This window comes from Electrophorus electricus, chromosome 15, assembly GCF_041902795.1.
Source record: "Electrophorus electricus isolate QZ-2024a chromosome 15, ASM4190279v1, whole genome shotgun sequence".
In the NCBI taxonomy this organism is placed as follows: Eukaryota; Metazoa; Chordata; class Actinopteri; order Gymnotiformes; family Gymnotidae; genus Electrophorus; species Electrophorus electricus.
In genome coordinates, this window is record NC_137511.1 from 16,870,556 (window position 1) to 16,897,373 (window position 26,818).

The following is a 26,818-nucleotide window of genomic DNA, read 5'->3' on the forward strand; positions in this document are numbered from 1 at the left end:
GTTAGGAAGGGCCAAACATGACACTCACTGAATATAAGCATGCCCTCACTACTGCAAAAACACTATTCTTATTATTGCTAATAGAAAAAATAAAAACAGATTTCTAAGATTTCTATTACTGTATCAAAACTAACTAGGAATCACATGGAAATGAAATCCCTTATCCTGCAGGAATGCAGCAGTATAAAATATATGATTTTTTGTTTTGTTTTGTTTTAATGACAAACTTAAAAATGTGGGGAAAAATAATTGCACTTCCTCAGACCCTGTTATTCTTCACATAAATTTTGGGAGCTGCCTGGTTATCTCAGATGAAAAATTAGAATTATTTTCCCCAATCAGTCTTTAGGGGCTAATTTCTTTGCTAATTCTTTCAAATCCTCCTCATGTATACTTGATCCAGTTCCATCTTGTTTACTCAAATAATTACTGCCTATTGGCATATATCTTTTGCTACATTACTAAAATGAACTCTTCTCTGGGTCTGGGTTATATTCCCAGATCATTAAAAATTGCAGTCATTAAACTACAATTATATATGCTACCATTCAGCACAGTTATTTGTAACATGGAATGATCTTCCGCTGCCATGTGGACAATACTCTGCCAATCCTTATGATGTCTATACAATTAACAAAATTGAGGGCTGCATAAAGGAAATTTAAACCTGGATGGTGACTAACTTTCTCGTTCTGAATTCTTCTTCTCCTATATCAAAATCAAAATTAAAATGCATTTATATAGCACATTTTACAGCAGATGTCACAAAGTATCTTTACAAATGTCCAAGTCTAAGCCCCCATTGAGCAAGACAAGGGCGATAGCGGGAAGGAAAAATTCCCTAGAGCATGAGGAAGAAACATCCTCCATCCTACTCTTGTCAACAACGCTCACCACGATAATAACAATTTTAAGAGAAAAATAAATAAATAATAAAATGAATGAAAATGAAATAAGCAATTAATGTCGTCCAATTTTCTAGAGGTCCTAGTCTTGTCCCAATGGTGTGCACATATCCAAAACCCATCTCGCAAGAAAATTTCCATTAAGGGTGACAGAGAATTAGTTGGCTGCGGGGGAAGTGTGGTGGGCAACAGCAGGGGATATCAGGGGTAGTAGGAGTAGCCACGGCAGCTGAGACGGGTTAAGCTCAGTAACATCATTACATCACGAGTAGGTGTACCTCAACAGTAAGAGAATAGATTATTAGGCATGTCCAGGTACGAGGGTGTGTAAATTAGGGAACTATAATGTGCAAAGATGGACTCTGGCAGATCTAGATATGGCAGCACAGCTAAAAGAATAGAACCAGCAGGAAACCCTGGAACATCAGCATTCTGCTGCTCTCAGTCAACAAACAAAAGAGAGGTGAAGTGACAGCATTCCATAGTGTGGGAGCTTTATAAGAAAAGGCTTTGCAGCCTGCAGTAGATTTTCTTATTCTTGGTACTAGTAAAGCGCCTACACCTTTTGATCTAAACAGACATGGTGGATTGTAATGCACTAGGAGTTCTCCAAGGTATTATCTGTCAAGACCATTCAATGCTTTGTAGGTCATTAGAAGCACTTTATAACCAATATGAAATTTTACTGGGAGCCAATGTAAAGTAGCTAAGATAGGAGTAATGTGATCAAATTTTCTAGTTCTAGTACTCTGGCTGCTGCATTTAGAACTAGCTGAAGCTTGTTTAGTAAGGTATTACAGTAATCCAATCTTGAGGTGATAAATGCATGGACTATTCGGACTTTTCTGCATCATGTGAGGAAATCTTTGAAATGTTCCTAAGGTGGATAAAGGAAGACCTAGAAATATTATTTACATGAGCTTCGAACAAGAGACTGGGATCCATAATAACTCCAAAGTCTTTAACTGTTAGAGAAGATGTAATTAGAGAACGAGGACCTAGGTGTCTCTGGGACTAATAGAAGCACCTCTGTTTTGTCAGGATCAATTGAGGATTAAAGCCCCTCAGTTATGGACTTTTACAGATCTAACCTACATCTGTTTTATTTGCTTGCTATTAGAATGTCCCAGTTCTACCTGTATCCACAGTTGCAGATCCTTTGACAGAAATATGACACTGGAAGAAATATGTGGAGAAATGATACTTAGCAAAAGATATGAAGTGATATTATGCCAAGATATGTAGCTCACAGATGGTTCTGTTTTCCTGACATCTCCCTCATCCACATATAATCTTTCAGAGTATAAGATCAGGGGTGCAGGCATTGGGGTTCTCTCCTCCACAACAATGTCCAATTATGATTTTAATCACCTGTAGTTTTACTCTCATTTGCACTTGAGAGCATCTAGTTAATTCAGGTGTAATGAAATTTAAATCAGTTACAGTATTCAATAACAAACCCATCTGTTGCCATTGTATGCTAATATAAAGGCTTCTGTGATGTAACATAGCCAGGGATTGCAGGGAAGGTTCCTCTAGATTTTGTCTTTGAAGGTGCACCTTCCGACCCCATGATAGTTACTGGACTTACCCAAATATTCTTCCTCAGGTGTCAGCTCACTGATCTTGATGCCCTTGTGATGTTAGTGCTTGGTCTTGGTGCCAGACAACTGTGTTGCTCTTTACTCTCAGATCCTGCCAGCTTTTGGTTTACCTTTCCTGCTATGTAAACCATTTGCATGGTTAAGGAGTTGTAATGGTATCTCAAGTGGAGTTTGTTGCTCTTTCTGGGCCATTATCATCAGTCAACCATGTAGCTGTCATTCTTCTAGATATTTGCACCATGTTCTTGACATTGAATAAACTCCTAATACCTTCTCATTCCATACTGATGTTTCTACTTTTATTGCCAATATGCTTAAACTGATTTTTTTTTTTAATCAAAATATTCACAAATATACTTTTTCATTTGCTCAGGAACTACCTCAGTTGGTTCCCCATAGGAAAGCAAACTCCATCTTGAGATCTCATCATGCTCAACTTTATCTTCTAGAGAAAACTTAGCAATGTCAGTGCCAATTTCAGATTTAGGGCTTTTTTTGCCCCTCCCATTCATATCTCCATAGAACTAACCAGAACCTTTTCCCAGTAAGCAGAGGCTTTGCTGGTGATGCTGTGGAGAAACAATATCTAACCACTTTTATATTTTTGTGCTTGCCCAACTATTCAAACATTTTGGAAAAATATCAATCAATAACTAAAGAGATCCTTGAATCATTTATTCGGAAACAACTCTTATTCTGTATGTTTGTCTATTTCAAATCTGTATAAATTAAAGAATTAATTAAAAATTCTACTAGCTGCATGCATAAAAGCTATAATTCAAAGATGGTTACAGCCTGACCCCTGAACTATTATGCAATGGCTGGAAACATCTTTGTGAAAGATTTAGTTACTCACTACAACTACAAATGTACACTTACAGTGCTTGAAAGTTTCTAAACCCTTTAGAAGTTACTATATTTCTACTTAAATTTGAACTAAAACTACAAGTTCTAAAAGTAGATAGAGAGAACTAAATCAAATGGGACAAAAATATTACACTCATTTATTTATTGAGAAAAATGATCCATTATTACATATCTGTGTAAAATAAATTAACTTTGTTATTTTTATTGTGTTTTTATACTATACTGTTATATAATGTTATAATGTTAATATTATAACAAAATTAATTAATTTGATCTAAACAGACTATAGTGTTTTAATTCAATATTTGATGTTGGGGTTTTGTTTTTTCATTTACTTAATCATCAGTCTAACTACACACAAACAGATATAAAGTATAAACAAATGCATATAAAATGACTCTTTTATTTTTTATTTATGAGCCTATGAATGACATGCCACTGAATCACAGAACATGTGCCTTAGCACATCTGTCTGCTCAAAGAGCTCACCTGTACTGAAACCAGATATACAGGTCTTGTGTCACCACAGAACATATTTTAACTAAATTTTTTTAAGTAAACATTTTATATTTACTACTATGAATGCTTTCTATGAATTTAAATCTGGGAGATTAAGTTTGAAAAATTATAAAACTAAACTCTCCACCTTGTTGAAATGTTTATGTGCCAGTGTAAACCACATGCCCCTGGGTGTGCTGACCTCAACTGCACATATAAAGGCTCCATAATTCTGTACCTGCCTTAAGATGAGGATATGTTTTCAAGCACTAACAAACATCACAGATGCTGAGCCAAACGGCTGCTCTCCACTACAGGGTGGCACAGGGGAGAATGTCATAGGTGCTCACAGATACGAGGCAATAGTCCTGCATAGCAAAGCCAGAGAACTCTGTCATAAACATATCTATGTACATATGAGCATTTATAAAATTAAGTAAATATTGAGAAAATCAAGAATTAATAAAGCTTCAGCACTCACTGATAAAAAGTTCCAGATAGAACATCCACAATGCCACCTATGAGACAAATAAAATAAAGCAACACAGTCTGTTTCAGAAAGAATACAATCATTTACTGTTTGCTTTATGTGGAATGTAAACAGTGCAGAAAGACAAAATTAAACATGCCAGATCAGTGAGTGCCACCTTTGCTTGCTCAGTAGGTGCCTCACCCTGAATTCTCATTATATATGACTTCTGTAAATGTTTATGAGCACACATGCTGTAAAAAGTGCTACCAATAAATGTAAAATTTTAGCGTCACTTAGTGAGTTCTTACACTCCCATACTGACAGTAGAGTTAGCTTTGTTAAAACATCTGCAAATGTCTTCAGATTTTTGATGGATAAATGTAGCAAATGCATTTGGCCTCTGTAGATACCAAGGGCATTCCCCAAATTCTCAGTCATTCTAAAGCAAAGCTTTAGGCCAAATTTCTCATTCATGGGAATTGGTTCCTGGTGGACTAGTATTACCACGTGATCCTGTTTGCTGAGTAAGAAAAACATTTTGTGTGTGAAGCAGGATGTGGTGAGGAACTCTTACCTGGCTCACAGACTGTCTCACAGAACACAGAACAGAGAGCGCAGTAGGAGCATTGCTGGGGGAGAGAAACAATCATGCACAGTTACAGCTGAGCAAAGTTCTGAAAAAAACATATGAACCTTTAAGTATGGCTAGGCTATCGGAGAGCTATAGAGCTATAATGACATTTTTGTGCATGGTGGTTATACAATATACAATTTCAGTGGTGGTTATACAATATCCCTTGCATGTGACTGTTCTGGGCAATGTTGTGATCAAAGAGTAAAAAAAAAAGGGGGCGGGGGGGGGGGGGGGGGGGTTAACAGCCCAGTTTTACAGTTTAATCTTGGTGCTATATAACAACCACTTATCCCTTTGCTATGACAAAATGCCAAAAATTTACAATACCGCTGTAAATACTTGAAAAATACTAACCCATGACACTAAATCACAGAACCTAATAAAAAATATGCAAAGGTTCTATGCATATGCTGTTTATTTAGTTCCATCAACCTATAACACTAACACCTACAGGAGCAATAACTTTTTCCTTTTTGTCAGTTCTTCTTCTTTATATTTTGAAACAGCCGTTATACTGACACCTAGTGGCCTCTCGATGTATCAGCGTACTAAATCTATTTTAAATATAGCTGCCTCCATGTGGGGGACCCGTTCTATGGAGCGGTTCAGTGGTTCTGTCAGGCACTATAAAGCAAACTTGATTCTTCATATCCTATGAACTGCACTTTAAAGAAAAAGGCAACAGAGTAAAAGAGCAGTTGGAGTAGAGCTATAGGAGTTTGCAAAGTGTCATGAATTTTTTCACTTTTTACAAGAAAATAAGGACTAGGTGAACTGAGCAAGATATAACCCAAAATTAATAAATAATCACTAAATTTTGTTTGCTGCTTTGTGTTAAAAGTGACTGATTGCTCCTTTTAAAATTAAGAAGTGAATGTTGATCTTCAAAAGTTAGCATGGATAAATCAACCTTTGGATTCAATTTGCAAAGCAGCTAAGAGGGTCAATTGCATCAGCACACGTGACTCTAGAGCTTTAACTTTACCAGAAAAAGAACTTGAATTTGGAAAAAGTTGATATAATTAAACTGAATGGAACAAAACAACATGTTAAACGTAGAAAGCAAAGACAGCAGAAGTCATAAAAGCTCAACTGTTTTTGGAATGGCTACTCGGTAACGGTAGGGCTAGAATGTACTGATAATGAGTCTAGACTTATCTAAGCCTTTTCAGTCTTTCAAATGATGGTTCTATTTTTACAGCATTCATCCCTTTGTATGCAAACTGATATTTATACTTTGTGAGATGGGTATGGCCACACACAGTTGTAAAGTGGATGCATAATATATTAATGTGGATGCTGGTATAAGCACTCACTTGACAGTGTTGGCAATGTGCTGCTAAGTCTCCTGCCTCACAAGGACACTTGTCACAGTTATTGCAGTGCTGACCGTAGAGAGAAACAGACAGACAGACAGACAGACAGACAGACAGACAGACACAGAGAGAGAGAGAGAGAGAGAGAGAGAGAGAGAGAGAGAGAGAGAGAGAAAGAAAGAAAGAAAGAAAGAAAGAAAGAAAGAAAGAAAGAAAGAAAGAAAGAAAGAAAGAAAGAAAAACAAAGAGGGTGGAGAGGGACAGAGAGCGCGATCAGTTTAGCCCCTGCTGACAGTTGCTGACCCCTATAAAAAGAAGGTACCACTACACAATAAGGCTACTCTCATAAAAAGGTTTACACATCATTTAAAGTAAGTTAATTATGTTGTCAATGAGTTATGCGGTGTGCAAGTCATTTGAATCGTCATTACGTGACGATTCTTTGAGCCAGTACCTCACAGACGGAGCACAGGCTACACACGGAGCCTGTGTGATAGTCTGGAACTGTAGAGCTTGTTGCAAGCTCCTCTTCTCCTGTGTCTTCCTCTACCTCATCAACAGTGTCCTCTATAGCACATAAAAGGCAAGCTCATCAACATGTACTGAGAAATTGAAGCTTTGACCTTAATTTAACATTGATGTAACTAGATTAAATCTAGTGTGGTTCAAAACAAAGTTGTGGTCATTTTATGGGCCATGACTGATCTAGAAATGTATCATTGCATAATTGTAGAGACAGGCTGATGTGTGAACTACCTTTATAAATACCTTTTTTAAATTTATTTGTTCATATAGAGCCAGCATTCTTGACCTTTGAGATTCATTTAAAAGATGGTAGTTATTCCATTCTAGTCAATTACACTAGTGTTCCAAACTGTTATATTATGGGACATGCCCTTAACCCTTCACCATCAGCCTAAGAACTGTTGAAAACTCCCTCAAGCTGTACTTTGAACTAATAATTCATAGGTGTGCTGAAAATAAGACCATATGATTTTTGCAGTTTTTTTGGAACCCAAACAGAGATATAAAGCATAGCAATACATCGGTTATACTGTAACACCAAGCTCATACCTGCATCTCCTTCCTCCCCGTCTGTCTCTGTGTGTTCACCATATTTATGATGATCTTCAAGGTCACCGGCCTCATCTTCAACAACCCCTCCCTCCTCAGAATGTTCTTCGTTCTCCTTCTCTTCTATTTCATCTTCATCAGTAGCTTCCTCACTGGCAAATTCATCTTCTTCTGGCTCTGCTTCCTCATCTCCCTCCTCCTCTCCCCTCACCTCTGCCACCTCTGTCTGATCTACAGCTTCTTCCTCCTCAGTCTCATCTTCCTCTTCATCCTCTAGCTCCTCTTCCTCATCCTCTGACTCCTCCTCCTGACCTGCCTCCTCCTCTTCCTCCACTTCAGCTGCTTTCTCCCCTACAGATTCTTCCTCAACTTCATCCTCTTCTTCCTCACCTTCCTCTTCACCTGCCTCATCAGCAGGAATATCCTCCTCTTCAACAGACTGCTTGGCACCATCAACATCCTCTGCACTCTCTTCCTCTGACCCTTCCTCTTCATCTGAGTCTTCCTCTCTGCCTTCCTCATGTCCAGCCATGTCTTCCCCTGCCACATTTGCATTTCCCAGCTTGGCTGCCTCGGTTGCGCCCTCTTCCTGAAGTTTGTCCACCTCCTCGCTCCATGAACCTGTGTTCAACAGAGCGAGTAGCAGTCCCAGCAGCAGCTTGACATGCAGAGCAGCCATGTTAGCCTCCCTCTGTCGCTCACAAAAAAGAGGACCTGCTAGTCCAGCTTTGTTTCAACGTCTCCACCCAATAAAAGCTTCAGGGGAAAGGTTCTTGGTCCCCACCCTGGACAAATAAGAGAAGAAAAGAAGAAAGTCTGGAAGAACTAACAGAGAGCAGACTGACCACACTAGCAGGAGTGCAAACACAAACACACGCTCAGTGGACGTAAGGGAACAGGGATGAATAGTGAGATGACTGACAGGGCCACATGTCAGTAATTCTGATGTGCTTTCCTATGTGTGTGTGCCTATGTGTGTTTTTCAGTGGGTGAATGAGAAAGAGACAGAGAGAAAAAGAAACAAATCTATAGATCACAGTGCATAAGTGAGAATGAATACTAGCATAAAAGAGAAGCAAGCAAGCATGCATGTACACACAAACGTGCACACGCACACACGCACACACACACGCACACAGACTGACATCTGTGCAGGCCTTGGCTGGGCCTAACAGGTGATTGGGAAACTATATAAAGAGGCTTGGAATAACAGCATGACCCTTCACTATCTGACCTTCAGTAGACCTGGCACTGAAACTCCATCTCTCTGCTTTCTTTCTTTCCTAAAGGTCATGTCTTCTATCCATCACTATCTTGCTAGCCAGCACAGCCACTTCTGTCTCTGATTACCGCAGCACCTGCATCACTGAAACATTCAAACTGGATGAACTTCACCTCTTGTCAGAGGTTACAGTTCTGCATGATTCTTCCATGTGCAGACACAGGTGGGAGTTCAGCAGTATGTAAGCCTTCAATGCCTGAAGTAAGAGACGGAAAAAGATTTGCCATTTTTGTCATGATGCACCATGGCCTGGGGGCCAATGAATAGTCAGCATTCTTAAGCCAACTCCCCTAAAGACATCAGATAACTGATATGAAAACAGGTTCTGCTGCTTCTTTTTATGTTTGTTGGAGGAGATGCTCCAACTTGAAGTGAACACACAAATGTTATCATTGTTTCATGTTAAAATTTTCAATTTAATATCATTAGTGTAGTGGCTGTTCGCTATATCCTTATAGGTGTTCTCATTGTGAGTTCCCTTGCCTTCATCACTGAAACATGGAATGCCAACAAAGTGAGAATACAGGGAATAAATAATAATGAGAGAGTGTGAACCTGCTATGCCTGTGAAATAAAAGAAGCAAGCATATGCATACAGACTATTTCTGTCCCTCTGTCCATCACATATGTTCTGCTCTGCTGGCCAAAACGTTTATAAATAGACAGCATATGAACAGACAATACACAGCACCGTATTAGTTAGAGCAACTGACAGTTATAGAAGTCATAACAATGCACTACCACAAAATAAATTCCTCTGTGAGCTTAAAACTGATATACAGAATAAACACTGCTACACAAGTCAGTTTTGCACATATGGTTTATAAAATAAACCCAAAAAAAAGTAACTGCGTCAGTGTCCTTTGGGTCAGTTTGTGTTTAAACATTTCAACAAATTTAGTAGCAACAGCATCCATATCCTCTGGGAAAGTGTGTGTGTAGACATCTCCAAAATAGCAGTGGTAATAGGTATAAATCCACATGTCTTAAACCAAATGTCTGACTAATGCTTCTGTTTATAAGTACCTTCAAGTAAGTCCCAAGAAAGTTCCAATTCATTTGCTGTATTTAAAGCTTTGATAAAATGCCTAAAACCTCTGTAATTTTACATATTCCAAATGACAACTGTCTATTTCAAAAGTGATGTGTAATCACACTTACATGCAGCTGCTGGTCTTTGGCTACCTGTATTTTCATCTTAACAATGCACTGTGGTGCAAGCATTGTTAAAACATTTTACAGTTTATGGTGATTACCAATGTTTATACCAATTATCTGCAGTGTTTATACTGATTATTTAAACAGACAGTTATGTAGTTCTGTTCTTTATGATAGTAAAAAACGTTTGATAGTAAGTCCTCTCAAGTATGATTTCATCTGGTGAAGTAGGTGTTCTCACATAACAGGTGAGTGAATGTAGGTATAATCATTTGTTGTTTTTTAATCCTAAACCTATGGCTGCAGAAATCTCATGACTGCCCATAAATGGTTTTCTGCTCTATTTCAGTGAAGAAGAGGCAGAGGCAAATGGACAAATGTCATATTGTACATAATACTGCATATTGGACTCCAGAGCACAAACATAAAATCTTTTTTTTTTTTTTTTTTAAGACTGCACAAAAGTAACAGCACACTGATACATTTTCTACATGACTGTACCTGTAACACAAAAATTATTCAAGAAGTGTCTCATTGGCATGTCATAGGTTCTGCCTTGTTCCCCTGTATTCCCCTCTCTTGCAGTCCCCAAGTGTGGGAATATGCAGTTCCCAAGAACTTAAAGGACAATGGCCCAGCTTGCATGAGCAACTCTTTAAAATCAGAACAATGCCCAGCGACTTTTCCGAGAGCTCATAAAAATCCGGCTGATGAGAGAGGTGGGAGCATGTCTCCTTGCCATGCCATGACGCATAGGTGCAAGAGGAAGAGAAATGGTGCAAAGAAGGGGTGACTGATGAGTGCCAGACAGAGAACTCCACCTCTCATCTTACTGCAAAGGAGTTTGGGAAAAAGACAATGTAAGGACCCAGGCCCCTATCTATCTGTTTGTCTGTCTTTGTGATTTTCTGGCAACAAAAATATTGATATCATAAACCAATTCTATAAAGCACATTTAATGGAGATAGCGAAACTTGCCTTTGTGTGTAGGTGGAGGCTTATTGGTCTTCAGCAACCCACTCTGAGAGAGCGCCTCAGCCATCCACACAAGGGTGGAGGAACAGAACTCCATCTGAGAGAGAGGGATGCATAGAGGGAGATGAAAAGTTGTTGGGTTTTTGTTCTTTTGAGGTACTATGATATTATGCTAAATATAAAGCATTTTACCTCGGTCTCAAGTGCTTGTAATCTACGATCAACATCCCTTATTTCCGCAGTCTGTTTGAGAACACTGTCCACTCTATTAATACATGCACGCGCACACACACACACACATACATTTATGGCATTTAGCTCACTCTATTATCCAAAGTAAAACTTGAGCAATTGAGGGTTAAAGGCCTTGCTCAGGGGTCCAACAGCAGCAACTTTGCAGTGGTGGAGCTTGAACTGGCAATCTTAACCACTGAGCTACCACTTCCCTTACACACACACACACACACACACACACACACACACACACACACACACACACACACACACACACACACACACACACACACACACACACACACACACACACACACACACAAATGCACTAACAACTGGCCAGCTACAGATGGCCATTCATCACTGGTCTGTTTCTGACCATAGGACATTTGTGCACCAGAATGGGAACCATTCTCAACCCTGCATTAAACGCATGGCTGTAGATGCTGGGTTACATTAAATGGCTGTAGATGTTGGGTTTTATGTCTGAGTCAGTACTACTTTGGGAGTGGTCCACTGTCTTGTTGTCAGAAACTGGCCATTGATAAGGAACTGGAGAATGGCTAACAAACTTTGTATGATAACAGATGGGTTAAAGATTTATTTGGACAGTGTCAAAGGATATTCCAGTTTGTGCTAAATGGCATACCCAAAGCCCTAACCTGGCTGTTACTGAAAATGTTCATCGTGAATATATGTAGTGAAGCATGGGCGGGACACTCACTTGATTGACATGCGTTTCAGCCTCTCGCCATCACTCCCTCTTTGCTTCTTGCTGGCAGCTGACAGGAAAGTTTCTTTCTGAATGCTCTCCCATGTCAAAAGTCTGTTGTTAATCTTTTCTGTCAGTTCTACAGCTAACCAAAGACAAGCAGAACCAACTGTAACAACATATGTTAAGGGATCCAAAGGAGAATATGGGTTTTCTTGTCACCAACTGAAAATCAGCACGCAAAGGAGATTACATTAGTCCCCAATACAATATATGGTAAGTGTGGCACCCCTCTTTATTATTGAGTTCAGGTGTTTCAGCCACACCCACTGATAACCGGTGTTTAAATTCAAGCACAAAGCTCAGTAACTTTAACTGTGGCACTGTTCAAGGATCACAAATCAAGACATGAAATTTCTGCCCTGCCTGAACTTTAAGCGCCCTTATTGTGAAATTACATGTAGAAGCAAAAACAGCTCAGCCAGAATGCAGCACAGTATGCAATCTCACACAAAAGGGCAATGATGTGTGTAGCACATATAAATCATCTCTCCTGATTCATCACCCACTAGAGTTCCACTGCCTCTGGAAGCAACATCAGTACAAGAACTGTGCATCAGAAGCCTCATGAAATGGGTTTCTATCACCAAACAGGTCTTAGTCTCAGATGCACAGTGCCAAGCTGGGGTGGTGTGAAGCACACTGAATACTACCTACAGAATGAACAGTGCCAACAGTAATGTATGGTGTGGGAGGAATAATGGTCCTGGGGCTGTTTTTCAGGGTTTGGGCTAGGCCCCTTAGTTTCTGTGTAGGGTATATTAATGTTACAGAATACAAAGACATTTTAGACAAGTATATGCTTCCAGCTTTGTGGCAACAGTTTGACAAGAAAATGGTTAAATCCAGAGCCACCTACTATTAACAAATGGCTGGACATAACATGATCTATACAAAATGTGAAAGCTCTCTTCCTCTCTTACTATACAGAAAGAAGCATTCAATCAGCATTCACTTTGATTTAGTCAAAGTGCACTGAGTACATTAAACCCATATGGTCATATTTCTGTTAAAACAATTAAGAAATTAAAGTAATAAATTAAAAGTAGTGTTTTTGCTCCTGTAAGCAGAGTATAAGCACCCCTTGTTCTCTTGTAAATAGCTGTTGTAAAGAAAGATTTCTAAAAATATTGGGAAGGCTTTGTTATAGAAAATCACAATGCAATGATTACTTTTGTTGTCAGTATATCATCAGCAAATATCAGTGAATTGTTGTGAAATCGAAGAGACATTACAAATAAATGCATTGTATAAAAAAGTATAGGATGTCTATCTTATTTAGGTATTATGATCAGTTGTCTACATGCTTTTGTCCATATAGTGCATCTCTCATTTGTTGTCATTCATATTATCTCTGCATTACAAGATTTAAAAAGAAGTACTTAGATGATGGACAAGGACTTACCAAACTGGTGGATTTTCTCTGATGGGATCTTGCGAATGTTCCTCTTGATGATGAGGTGGATGTGGGAGATGACGATGAAGGGTGGTGCAAGGCATGGCCGAGAGTGGTACTCCACAATCACATTGAAGCGCTGGAACTTCCAGTGCGTGTCACTCCGCTCCTGTACCTTGGAGAAGGTGTGGCTGGACAGAAGGTGGGAAGAGAAGCAAAAGATGACAGCCAGAGAGAGGTGAAAAAACAGGAAAGGTTTGGAGCAGAGTGAATGGAAATCACTAGGACATCAGGTGTCTGGCTGGATGGAGGGATAGATGGAGAGATGGATGGAGGGATCGATGACTACCTAAACATGGCAATGAGTAGGTTCATGAGTAGGATGTTGGTGACCAGGAGGTAGACAACCAGTAAGATGACCACTAGCCAATTATGATGGGGATTCCTGCAGGGCTCCATACCTTCATCGACAAGCGTGGTGTTGTCTGTGCAGTCAGCATTCCAAACGTAGCCCGCTAAACACACACATGCAAAGAGGTTGAAATAAGCAAGGACAGCAAATCATGATCCCAATGCAATAAAACAGTGTGACGTAACCATTCAGACTGGGTGACTGGAATAAGAACATACAGTCTATTTCCTCCACCGGGATCTGTCCGAATATATGCAGATATGGCCTGTAGAACACCCGTCGAAGAATCCTATCAGCACTGGTGTCATAGGTGTACATCAGAGCCTGATTGGCTACTCCATAGGCCATCAGCCATACCCCCAGGAAGAACAGGAAGAAGAATACGTCCTTCATCTGGAAAGCAAGAGGGTGGCTATACGGCAAAGATTTGATAAAGTTTTGATAAATCTTTAAATACAACAGTGTTTCATGTGACTACCATAACTGAACCTGAGTCTCCTGAATATGAGATTGAACCTGTATATGGTTTCATTTTGCTTGGCTTTGCAGGTTTAATGTGAAATATGCAGACTGTAAGCCATTTTGCATTTTGATGATTCAGCATATTCTAATGCACAGACCATAATGAAAACCCAGAGCTAGCCGGTGCAAGCATGAAAATCAAAGGAGAAACTGCAATAGTAATGAAGCTGATGGGATTAACACTGATGTGTGCCCTAGAGCACAAATGGCTTGATATTGCAGAAGGTGTCAGACTCATTCCAGAGTGCGGATCAAGGTCAGAGCTGGTGAAATAAGATTTTTTTTTTAAACCTGGCTAACATAACTACGCTTGAAAATGCTTTCCATTAAAGTGAGACTGAGTCAATGCTACATCGCCATCTGCTGGACCAAAATAAACAAACAAAAACAAAAACACAACAACCCCACACCATCTGAACTGCTGCTTTAAGAGTAATCATTTTATTTTTTTCACATATCTTACCATTTTGCCCACAATAATGATTTTGGGCCCAAGATGCTTGTGAATGGCAAAGATGTGGAGAAGTCTAATTGTGAAAGCCATGTAGTCGAGGCACAAGGCAGCACGGCCCAACATAAAAGTACTCCTGAACATCCTGAGAAACACAACAAGACAATGTATAAACAAACAACCACCACCACGACCACCACCACACTGGCTCCTGGGTACTGTTGGTCATTTAAAAATGGTATTTAGATCAGTATTTTAACATGCAATCATGGGGAGCCAATGTACTGCATATTTGTGTTGTGTTAATTTGAACACACCTGTGCCATGTCATGAAGGGTTTCGTGAGATGTTAGGGACTGATGATAATTACATTAGACAAGCAAAATGGTAAGTTTAGTAGAACAGCTGATGTGTTAAGATATCCCTAGAACAGCCCTGGGAACACCTGCATGTGGAGGCGAACTTGAAAATTTTAACAATACCTGCAGCACATGCCAATGAGGAAGAGGATAATGGCGATGAGGTCACATTTGTGCCACACGTCCTGAGGATACAGCCGGATTCTCTGTCGGAGAGTCATGCTTCCAATAAATAATGTCTGAACAGGAGATGGAGAAACAGTCATCTTTCCTTCCCTGCATCACACTGCCAAGCTCCCACAGAGAGAAGGCCTCATTCAGCAGAGGTCTCTTCAAGGTCACCAACAATACCGCCACTTTCTGTTCTTTCTGTGTTTGTTCTGGTGACTATTTGTATTCTAAAATATGGAATGGTCTTTTTGACTCATCTTTATATTTGACTCATACATAATTTTTTTAAATAAATAAATTAAAACAAACAAACAAACAAACAAACAAAAAAAGCTGCTTTTTCAAAAATGTTTTTGCCATCTGCACCCACCTCTCGAATCTCCTCACATACAATGGTGAAAACCCAGAAGTACAGCCCCAGCTCAGGTGTGGAGGGGCCTGTGGGGGGCGGCGGCTTGAAGTCCAGCAGCAGAACATAAGCAAAGAGGACCAGAAAGAGGAAGTACATGAGCACATTTCCAACAAAGGCGGTGACTGGGGCATACCAAAACTGCCTCCAGCGCTGAACCAAGAAGGGCCTCTTCTGAGGGGTGGCCCTGTCCAGGCGGCCTGAGATGAGACACAGAAAACAAAACACACAAAATCACAACAAGCAGCTAAGATTAACTTTATATCACTGGTATTAAATAGCAAAAACCTCCATCAAAGTAAGTCAGTGAGAAAGATAGAGTGGCAGTATCAGTATTCATTAAAGCATGAATGAAAGATAAAAGATGAAGAGGTGAATGTTTAATATTGACATACCTTTTGTGGTAGGTCTGATGGGGCTTGAGTCTTCTGATTTTTCCTGCCTGGAAAAACAGAAAAGGGAGAAGAATACTGGTCATCTTTTTTTCCCAAAACTACCTGCAGTTCTGACAAGATTTATAAAACATTATACAGCATTTTTTAATGCAGTTTTTATGCTTCATTTTTTTCCAAAACGAAACTGTTTGACTCATGGGTAAATTCTATACTGCCTGCAAAATCAAATTAGGCCCTGTGTCCCTGGTCTATTACCCCTCTTGTGAGTACTGGTTATTACATGCGTTTGAGGTCCCTGAATGAGAAGACAGTTTCTGCATAGAGCCATTCTATGTCCTTCCCTTGTGGGATCTCGTCGGGCTTCCCCTCCTCAGCCTCTTCCACCTCCCTGTCAGATATGCAGAATAGCACATTGACCAAACAGAAGGACAGAGACTCTGGATTATCAATGAGGGAAAAAGATATAAGCAGGAGGAGCTTTAAGGATTAAGTGTAAAAAGTAAGCAGTGCAAAGACAAACTAAATATCTCACAGAATTTAAAAGGAATGCATTACTCAAATGTGCTATGGCATATGACAAACTCCATTAGCATCAGTCTTTAGAATATGCTTATGCTAACATTCCTACTGATTCATTAACTGCTTGCCATTTTAGCATTTTAGCTGATGAGTTCCAAACTGGGGAGAAGCTTTGGGAATGTTTGGTAATATAAGGATGGAGGGATGAGCCTGTGCTGACCTAAAAGAAATGAGATTGGTGTAGCAAAGAGGAGGGATGAACAGAGTGAGGATGAGCTTCCACACTTCCGTGCTCCTGTTCATATCACCCCACCAGATCTGAGACAGCAGACTCTGACACACACACACACACACACACACACACACACACACACTTAGAAACAAAAACATTTTCTAACAGTCCTGTCAATAGTAATAGTAACCTTTCTTGTGTATGGAAGCTCCAAGAAACTTCCTCATAATCGGAACAGTTGACATGTTTTACAGTGATGCCCTCTGAGAGAGTAGGATGAGTGTGAGGGCCGAGTAGCCATGTTAGGACCAGAGTACGGAAATGGCACAGAGTGCTAGTGCAGTATGGGAATGACAGAGTGTTAGCGAAGGGTCGCTTTGCCTGGAGCAAGGAGTGTTTTTTTTTGTTTTTGTTTTTTTTACATCAGAGCCTCAGTAACACTACATACAAAGAGCTCATAATGCAATTTTATGTTATTTTATGTTATCATTTAGTAAACACTTAGTGTTTGTTCACACGTGCTTACAGTTGTTAATGTTTGCTATGGAGCAGACAATGTTTTGAAATCTACTCTAAATGTATTTAGATAAGCTACAGTTTAGCATACTCTGCAAAATATCTAGCTGCAGCTATACTGAAGTTATGGTTCAGAAAAACAGTCAACATTAGTTAACCACTACAAACTACATGCTAAAAGTAGCTTAACTACATGGAACCTACAGACATGATGACTAACTGGTCTAAGAAATATACAATTTTTTTAAATGAATGTAAATATTGTATGTATTATTATTTACATATGAATGTAAATATTGTATGTAAATATTTTTCTAAAAAAGTCCAATGAAAGTCATAAGCTACTCAATTTAAAGCACAAAAAGTATTAGAAGATACAGGTAAATAGTTTTGCTGCTAGTAGCTATGATGTGGTGGATAAGGAGCAGGTTTGTCTGATGTGTGGCTGGGGTGTGAGAACAGCCTGGAATGGACCGACTAAGTAATTCTCTATACAGGTAGCTGCTGTTCCACTCCACACATTTGCTCGGACCTGCACTCCATCGTGGCTGAAGAAGTAGCGGGCGTCAGCCTCCATGGCCATCTTCAAACACGTGGCCCCTCCCCATATGGCTGACTTCTTCCTCAGGAGCACGAATGAGCGACTCTCGCTGCTCTGATAACATTGGCTGAACACGTCTGTGGTGAACAGCAGATTCAGCTGAGTTACAGTGAAAGGCGGTGACAGAGGAAGGGTGTGAAATGTCCCTCGAGATGCCCACACCCATTGTCCAGCCAGAGTTAAATGCACATTCACACAGACCAGGCGCACATCATACCATGGGCATAGTTTTCAAATTTCCGGGCCAGTTCCTTCATGGAATATTTGGTCTCGGTTTCTCTCTCCAGTTTGGAGAGCTCTCTCAGCAGCTTACAGCCGCTAAGGGCACTCAGCACTGATTCTGTTGTCTGAGAATGAAAGACACAGATAGAGAACTATATGAAAACTATGTGCTCAGTCTTTCATCTAAAAATCCTGCCTTTGATGTCAAAAACACATACAACAACCACAGTGTTCATTGATGTTACCATTTCCCAGAAGTAGATGGCCATCTCTCTGCGGTTCTGCAGCACAGCCCAGATGAAAAGAGCGGCCCATGGGTGGGGGCACCTGTGATTCCGGTAGGCTGTTCCTTCCTTCCACACCTTAGTCAGCCTCTGAAGAAGCGAAAACAACCAATATGAAATTAATCTAGCACTCCTGAAAGTGTGCCTTCACACCAACAAGAAAGATCAGTTGATTAATCCAAAAGGGAAGACTCTGCCCCAAAATCTAAAATGTAATAAGCAATGAACAGAAGCAAACAGGGGTCCAATAGCATGCTCCAATATGGACATTGACCTCTACAAGGCTCTTGTTCTTTTTTAGCCTTTGGTGTGAAATATTTTGTGAAAGCCTTTTGACAAATATGGCTTAGTATTACCTTCACCATTTTCCTTGTAGAGGTGATGCCCTGCAGACCCAGGATTTTGCGATAGAATGGCTCGCACACATCCCCCAGCAAGTCTTCCAGGAGCTGAGACACCTAGGAGATTTTCAAACAAGCTCACTCCCTTAGTGTGATGGGAGTTTACTGAGTTCACTGACACTAATCACATTTACAGTTTTCCATCTATCATTCTAGACCTCCAAGTCAAACCCCTTAGTTACTGTGCTCACCTCGTAAAGGGTAAACTCTTTGATTGGACTGGAGGAGTGGTTTAACAGGTCGGTAGAGGAATAGGTGAAGCCAGTATAGGGCGCACCCTGGCGGTCGTTGAGGTGACGCACTAGCAGAGTGTAGGCCAAAGAGCTGTCCGAGATAGAGCGGTAGAGCTCCTCCAGCTGACCAAATGTCAGGTAGTCCAGGATATTCAGGCCATTTTCAATAAAGAGGTGCACAAACTGGGGTTTATTATTCACCAGAGCATCAGTCATGAAGTCTTCCAGATCATCACTCTGTATTCAACAAAGGTTCCACCATTTGTGCATGAGAAAGACAATTAAATTGCTCAGCAAAGACTAAGACACTATTTCCTATCATTCCTACCTTCCATTGGATGTCTCCTGTGAAGAGCTCACTCCTGGCAATGTCCACTCTATTCCAAGTCAGTGCCAACTTCAGTTCCTCGGTACTGGGGCTGGTATCGCCTGACAAGCGCTGCTTGCTCACTAGCACACAAACATGCACACACCATTTACACCACTGTGCAGAATGGGAATAGGAGTTTTAATTGGTGAGGTTTTCACTGGTGAAGCATACCACCGACTAGAGCCTTCAGCAGCACTGTGTCAAAGTCGTCTGGGCCCTCCTGCTCACCATGATAGATGGAAATCAGCCCTCTTCTTTGGTAAATACTCAAAGCCTAATAAAATTACCCAAGGGAATACAAGCAAAGTAACTGAATATCCCTTTGACTTATGACATGGCTTTTTTAAATTGAAAGATTTTTGCAAAATCTCCAAAATATTTAAAGCTTCACTGTATATAAGATTCAACAATAAACAAATAAAGTGATCTGTTATTAATACTAATAAATAACATATTTAGAGGCCAAGGAATAACTGGGATCCAATTTGGGCACAGAGTCTAGGATGTTACACATCAGTATAGAAGTGCTGCTATTAGGATATACCCCTAGGGGGCGTTATGCTAATGCTTTAAACTCAGCCAACGGTTTGATGCAATCTCGTTTCATTACAGAGATTATTGTCTAGGCATATTCAGCTTTATTCTTCCTCATTTCCTCTTCAATCCCATGTGGTTCTGCTTCTTGCTTGTTCACCTTTTCTACCAGCTTGTCAGTATCTGGATCAGCTGGGAAGTGTTTCATCACTTTCTCTGCCAGTCTTGATCTGAGGTCCGTTTTGTTCGCCACGTTCCCCTTGCCCTCTGACTCTGATGCTGGTACGTTCTCCAGAATGTCATTCACCAGGTCGGCCAGCCCACCTGACCCTGCCAGGACCAACCAGGGGATGGAGTTCTTCAAGGAGAAGTTCAATCTCTGAGATAAAGGATGAGCCAAAAAAAACAAAAAAACAAATTACTCAAACAAAAAGGTGCCAAAAAAGTCACTCTGTATAGTCAAAATTCAGTGCCAAAACGAACTAAATAAAAATAACTCATTTTAGATATATAAAACAGTTTTTCAATACCTTGTACTTCACACATAGATACATGTTTCAGGAATACAATATTATTTTTTTTGCAAATTTTAAGTTGTGTTTTCAACTCTCATTTTACAGGCAAATGCATGCAGGTATGCAAATGTGGAACAAACAAATACTTAAATCATTGAAAGTAATAACTTTGTGTGAGCCTTTTGGAATGAATTATATTTATTTTGTATGATTTAAAAACTGCCTAATAAGCTCTCTCATAAATGTGCTGACTAACGTGAATTCTATGACGACAGGTGGCACTGAGAGTCATCTTAAATGTGGAAGAGATAAGACAAGGCATTTCACATGTAGTACTTCAAAATATTTAACTGTCCAAATGATCTGTTTTTACACTACTAAAATCCAATAAACCAACATATCTGTTTCAAGTTGAAGTTGCCATACTAGGTTAGTTAATGGCTGAAGTAGCCCATATCAAATTGCTAGTTTTAACCAACAGGCAAACACAACCTCACCATTCATTCAAGGGACCTACTGTGCCAGCTGCTGTTAGAGATTGAACTGCTCAGCAGTTGTAAATCAGTCTTATGTTAGCATGTTGGGAAAGAATAACGGTAAAAGTCCCATGATTTACAAATGGAACTCCAGCACAGAACATATTTGGTTAAAATTTGTTTACCATCTTTGCAACCTGTTGTATTCATGTTATAATTTTTTGTATTTTTCATTGCAAGCATTTTTATATATTTGTATGTTGCATTTGTATGTGGAGCATGACATATTACAAAGTGGATCTGTATTCATTGGATACTTGTGTTTTATATTTGCAAAACACACGTTTGCAATTCAAAACTTACCTCAAGCATGTAAGACTCTCCTGACACCAGCATGCAGAGAACAGGAATATCCATGCTTCCGCTACCTAGCACAGTACATACAACACAGTATCACTTAAACTGTCTTACACAGGTCCTTACTGACATGTCCAAACAGTGCCACAGTATGCATCCTTGCTCTGTAAATTTTGGAGTGGCTTTATCCATATGAATAATTTCTTGCAGTACAGGAGACACTGAACTAACTGAATTAACTGAAATGGTGAGCAGAGGGAGCGGGCTGGTGCAGGAACACTGAAATCATCCTCGCCTTCATCTCCTCTTTGGGAACACTTCCAGCTCGAGTAGACAGAGCAAAGCTTGGCAGCTCAGACAGTGACTGTGGTTTGCTGTAACTGCTCAACACAAGGACCAAATGCCAGTGCTAATGGCTCAAATTGGCTACGTTCACATTACAAGCCACATAGTTCAATTCCCATTACACTCAGACTGGATTTGCCCAGCTTGACAATTCACATTCATAATTGTGACCACATCAAAGACCTGTATCTGTCTGTAATGTGAATGCATCCATCCTCCAAAACAGAATGCATGCACACATTGATACATTTTTGCATAAGTCACCTGTGTCATGAACAACAAAAAATATTTTCAGAGGACTTATGCTATTAAAATGGGCAAAATGGATTTGCTAGTAGTTCATATATGCATTGCATTTTGCACTGGATGATGACAAAATTTCTCAGCTGTACGTTATCAGGCCAAGGTGAAAAAATACAGCTAGCTGTTATTGTTTTTGCAGCTACTGTTGTCACTGCTGTTATTCTCCTCCACTGTTGTTTTGATGACCCTGGTGCTAAGTGCATGTGTATAGGCACAAAATCAGTGCTAATTCTGATCTGACCATTCTCTTTAAACTTGCATGGCCTTGAATCGGATACAAATCCAATCCAAGACCACATATGAAAGTGACTCAAATCTGATTTTAAAAGATTAGATTTGTGTGTCAACACTGCCCTGAATTTTTTTTGTCATATTAAGGCAAATAAATTTGATTTGAGTCACTTTAGCCTGGTAAAGTGAACGTAGCCATAACAGCACACAAAAACCACAACAGGTTTTATATTGTGAAATCTGTATATCATTAGACCCAAAGTGACTGGAACAGTGACTGGAAGGTCAAAAGGATTAACTGTATAATAACAACAACAACAACAAAAATAATGATAATAACAATAACAAGCATTTTCTCATTAGTTCATTTTTCACCACTTTACTTTTTGGCTTGTTTTCAGCAGTGTTCCAAATTTCCTTTCTTTTTCTGCTTAGTCAAGAATTTTTTTGTTGTACATCTATTAGGTTTACTCCACTTTTTCAATTTATGCTTGAGATGTTTTTTGAATCCCTGACTCACCCTTTTTTCCTGTGCGCTGGTGAGAAATGTAGTCCTCCAGGCGTGCCTTGAAAACAGTCTCACCACCTGTACGGCCTACTGTCCCGTTATCGACCAGTAGAAAAGCCTGGTAGTTGTTATCCAGACAGAAGGAGTCCCGTGATGTGTTTGGAACATAGTAGACAGCAGGGAAACTGCCCTGTTAAAAAGAAGAAGGGTATTTAGAAAGAGTTTGAGAGTGTATTTATGCATGTTCATACCTTGAACTAAGGCAAAAAAGTACAATCTAAGTCATTGCAATTTTAATATTAATTTTATTATACAGTAAAAACTGACAAATACTTTAAATACTTAGTTTCCAATTTTATTAATAGACATTTTCATACTCCAGTACATAAAAACATTTTAACTCCTTTACAAATATTCACAAATATTTTTATCCAGTTCACACAAATTTGGGGCTTTGGGCCATGCGTGTTGTAGACGTTCCCACTGTTTTAGAGGGTGTATCCACAAAGTGTTATAGTTACCTCAAGGTTTATCAGCTGCTCTCGGTGGGACACCAGACCCCACGGAGCAATGCCAATGGTCACCACTTTAGCCAGAGAGTCGGAGGACGCAGCAGTGAAGTGATCCCTCACTGCCTCCCCCAGACACCTGCCAACACCCTCCCGTAGACCACCTGCCACGATCCATGCTCCTGTGTGTGTGTGTGTGTGTGTGTGTGTGTGTGTGTGTGTGTTGGGTGAAATATATGAAAGCAAGAATTAAAAAACAAAGGGGTTAGGGACAAAGAATTTAGAAGAGAGCAGAAAAATAAATCTGTTGTTTAATTTTGGTTATGAGCTGTAATATAGGGAAATGTATAAAAGTTGATTTAATAGTTGAATTAAACTGTTATACTTTTGGTTAACTTTGGTGCTTAGAGCATGGTCTATACAACAGCCTGAACAAAATTAAACTTCATGCTTCATTTCTTGTTCAATGCAAAACATTTCAGCTATTCTGATGGGCCATTTTTAAACAGGATATGAAGTTATCTGAAAGATCCACAATTTTACACCATGCCAAGAAACTCCCAACACTCCTGGATGCAAGAACTCTATTTTCACACACTATGAGATATCAAAAGTTCTGACAAGTGAGTCTGAAATGTTAGATAACTACCCTTTAATTCAGCAGCCAAATTATTAAAAAACATTTTTAAAAAATGGTCTCCAATAACCCTCTACTATACAACCAGTTCAATCTCAAAATCTCAAAATACACTTTGCTCCACAATCAACTCTTACATTCTCACCAAAATTTGAGGAAGCTAAATTTAAACCCAAACTTAAAAAACCTGTCCACAGCCCATTGTTCATAAAGGCTTGAGATGGCAAACTCATAAGAAACGCTAAACAAACTCAGAAACACAAAGTAGGTGTGTGAAAGCAGTACTCAAAGCAGTTGCCTAAAACTTAAGTTATATATTTACCTAAATATATCCTCTACCACTTATGTCAGTTATTATTCTAACCAGCATGTGAATGTTTTTGTGTGAAAATGGAAAAATGATCACAGATTAATATTTTTGACCTGCCAACTATTTAGCAATGCCAAATAAGTTTCTCATCCAATACAGCATTGGCAAGCTAGCATATCTTTATCAACCCACAAATCACTTTCTGTGTGGTTCTATATTGTTCACAGGGAATCTGGTTTTAGGCAGTCAGTGTTGCCAAGAGCTTTGACATTACGCAGTCATTTGACTGACATGCAAACCAAACAAGGGAAGGAAGAGTCAGGAGAAAACAAGTATTGTATTATTTGTTTTGCAGAGTTGTGTTACCTACAGAACAATAAATGCTGTTCTCAAAAGCCACCAGAAACGAGCAGTATGGTTTTTACAAAAAGCCCCCCCCAACACCGCTAGTATTAAATTGAGCCCACCATCCCCTCCTCCACCAGTTCCAAATCATCCCTAGTCCTTTGCATCCAACCACAGGTACAGCACAAGCCGTTTCTTCCCAGCACACGTTAGATATCAGAAAAGGCATTATTTGCAGAGTAGCATAATGCAGTAACTGACAATACAATGCCTTCATTTTATTAAAAAAAATAATGCGAGATATCCATTGGATATTGGTTGAAGGGCAGACAGAGTGGGTTTGTGTTTGTACCTGTGCTCTGCGCTGCTCTGACCAATCCATGCCTCAGGACCTCCCGCACCCAGCTCTTGATCTTTGACCTACCCACACCACCCTCCACGGACAAGACCAGGTTTGGTGTGGGCAGGCCCCAGTTGTCAGTCAGGATGGAATAGACGGTAGCAGGCGGAGTATCCCAGGAAAGGCGCAAGAACTGGTGATCAAAAAGGGGAGGATCTTAAGATGCACATTTCAAGCACACTGATTGGTTCTGCACCAGTCTAACCTGAAATTCTACTTAAAAGAGCTATAAAGTATATTTACTCTGGCAAAACTTGGCTTTGGGGGAGTAACTTACGTGGCTGTATCTCTTACTCGCCCCTGCAAACTCCACCTCTCCAAAAGCATCGGTGGGGGCCTCAGATGAGTGCTGCGCACTGTCCCAATGACTGACAATTGCCGCACTGAAGTAGTCACTCAGGGAGGCAGAGGCGTGGCTGTCCCGTGCGCCCCCGCACTGACACAGAAGGCCGTTGCTGCAGCACACGTGTGACCCATTAGCTGCCGCATATGAATCTGAATCGCCATCACATACTGGTGGCCTTCAGCACAGGACACCTTTGGCATTGTCCTCTGACACTTTACACACTGGAAATTGGCAAGATTCCGTTGGAATTTCATTTATAATCATGGGGAGCGAAAGGTTTATGGGGTATTATTTGTGGTCACCCTTTTCACACAACAGAATGGAAATGGCCTTACAGTATTTGAAAAGAGCTAGTTTCCTATGAGGACCACAACCTGAAAGCAGAGATTATTTATCAAAGGTGATGCAAATTAATAGATATTAGATGTTGCATAAAGTGATTGACAGGGTAAGAATGTTCATATTAGAACATCACTCCCAAAGGCTAAATGTCTGTAAAATACCTCTAACACTACTGCTTTACTTGGGATTATAAAAATAATAATTATTGAGACAATAATTGAGACAATAAAAAGGTAATTGGATCATTCATAGCTATTAATGAGAGTCCTGTGATAAAGATATGACAAAATAATGAATAGAGAGCATTGGTGTTCCTTGCATGATTTGTTTGGAATGACATGGGAAGCATTCATTAAAGATAGACAGCGATGGAATTCTACACGAATAGGAATGTCTTCTAATTCCAGTAGACAAGACCGAACAGAAACCACGCACCAGCATTTTTGCAATTGTACTGGTGTAAATCGTATTATCGCCGCTGTTGCTGTGCAGCACAGAAAAGACAAAACTGTGAGGGAAACACATCAGGAACTGATTACTACTATGGGCAATGTAGTGACTTCTCACCTGAAAGAGTCCTCCACAAAGGTTGTGCACACTCTTTTCTTGATATCTTTTGGAAACCAGCTCTGAAATCAGACACTGACTTTAGAATTGACGACCTCTGGACACCCGTGTAGTTTAAACTAATTAGATATGTCTGAGGTCTACTATTCCAGTACAAATGAGTCGTGTGCACTTTGCGTTGAGTATTCCGATGATCTGTAAATTGCTATTGTAGACCTTTCAGTGATTTCAGTGTTTTTTACATTTTGGATAAGTTCATCGGTAACGTAGCCCAACAGATGAACTTACCCAAAATGTAAAAACAACAACAACCGTTGTTTTACTAGACAGCTTAGTAATCAACTGTCACTGAGTCATCGTGTTGCCGGGCAAGGCTCCATTTCGTTTGAATGAAACCCCTGATGCAAACACATGACTCATACGGCATGTTTAATTTACCGCAAGGAGGATCTTAAATAGGCTTGTACCTTTTTATACACGTTGCTATACGACTACCTTAAAACGTTTATTAGGCTACTTTCCTTTGTAGTTAGCGTTAACTCACCAGGTCTTTTGACATACCGTCGCTTCTCCTTCCCCCTCCGTCGACCGCATTATCAATCATCTCTGTACGTTTTGACTGACTGAAGTCTACATAATCTAAAGGCCACTCAGTACATTTTACGAACGTTCTTCCTATTATAGTACAGCTTTGTTTGTGAAACTCGTTCCTGTAAAATTACTTCAGCCTACCTTGATAAGTTCATCCGGTTAACCTGCTGAACTGGGCGTGGCTAGTAAAGCGAAAGCGCAGAAAGTCTTTTTTATGT

General features: G+C 39.9%; 2 protein-coding genes across 11 annotated transcripts; both read right to left on the bottom strand.

Moving 5' to 3' along the window:
- Window positions 1-3,509: 3,509 nt before the first annotated feature.
- Window positions 3,510-8,049, bottom strand: LOC113590848 (uncharacterized). Its single transcript, XM_027031159.3, has 6 exons — window positions 7,371-8,049; window positions 6,751-6,863; window positions 6,297-6,365; window positions 4,921-4,975; window positions 4,356-4,392; window positions 3,510-4,242 (listed from the first exon to the last, which is right to left on the bottom strand). Exons 1-6 carry the CDS (start codon window positions 8,047-8,049, stop codon window positions 4,221-4,223), a joined length of 975 nt encoding a protein of 324 aa, XP_026886960.2. The 3' UTR covers window positions 3,510-4,220.
- Window positions 8,019-26,818, bottom strand: LOC113590847 (transient receptor potential cation channel subfamily M member 4-like). Of its 10 annotated transcripts, none has more exons than XM_081697824.1 (29): window positions 26,571-26,788; window positions 26,010-26,071; window positions 25,032-25,209; window positions 24,707-24,887; window positions 23,075-23,244; window positions 22,566-22,743; window positions 21,173-21,237; window positions 19,979-20,197; window positions 19,456-19,558; window positions 19,243-19,364; window positions 18,873-19,151; window positions 18,637-18,738; window positions 18,242-18,370; window positions 17,992-18,121; window positions 17,706-17,851; window positions 16,646-16,758; window positions 16,187-16,294; window positions 15,907-15,953; window positions 15,473-15,711; window positions 15,055-15,170; window positions 14,585-14,717; window positions 13,818-13,992; window positions 13,537-13,702; window positions 13,197-13,378; window positions 11,744-11,876; window positions 10,978-11,050; window positions 10,789-10,882; window positions 8,766-8,848; window positions 8,019-8,155 (listed from the first exon to the last, which is right to left on the bottom strand). In XM_081697824.1, the coding sequence occupies exons 1-28, from the start codon at window positions 26,601-26,603 to the stop codon at window positions 8,772-8,774; spliced, it is 3,753 nt and encodes a 1,250-aa protein (XP_081553950.1). In that variant the 5' UTR covers window positions 26,604-26,788; the 3' UTR covers window positions 8,019-8,155; window positions 8,766-8,771. The 10 variants fall into 10 exon arrangements, 8 of the variants coding, with proteins under 8 accessions (XP_081553950.1, XP_081553953.1, XP_081553948.1 ...); XM_081697827.1 differs by having other exon boundaries at window positions 18,873-19,037; window positions 26,554-26,788; XM_081697822.1 differs by having other exon boundaries at window positions 26,554-26,786.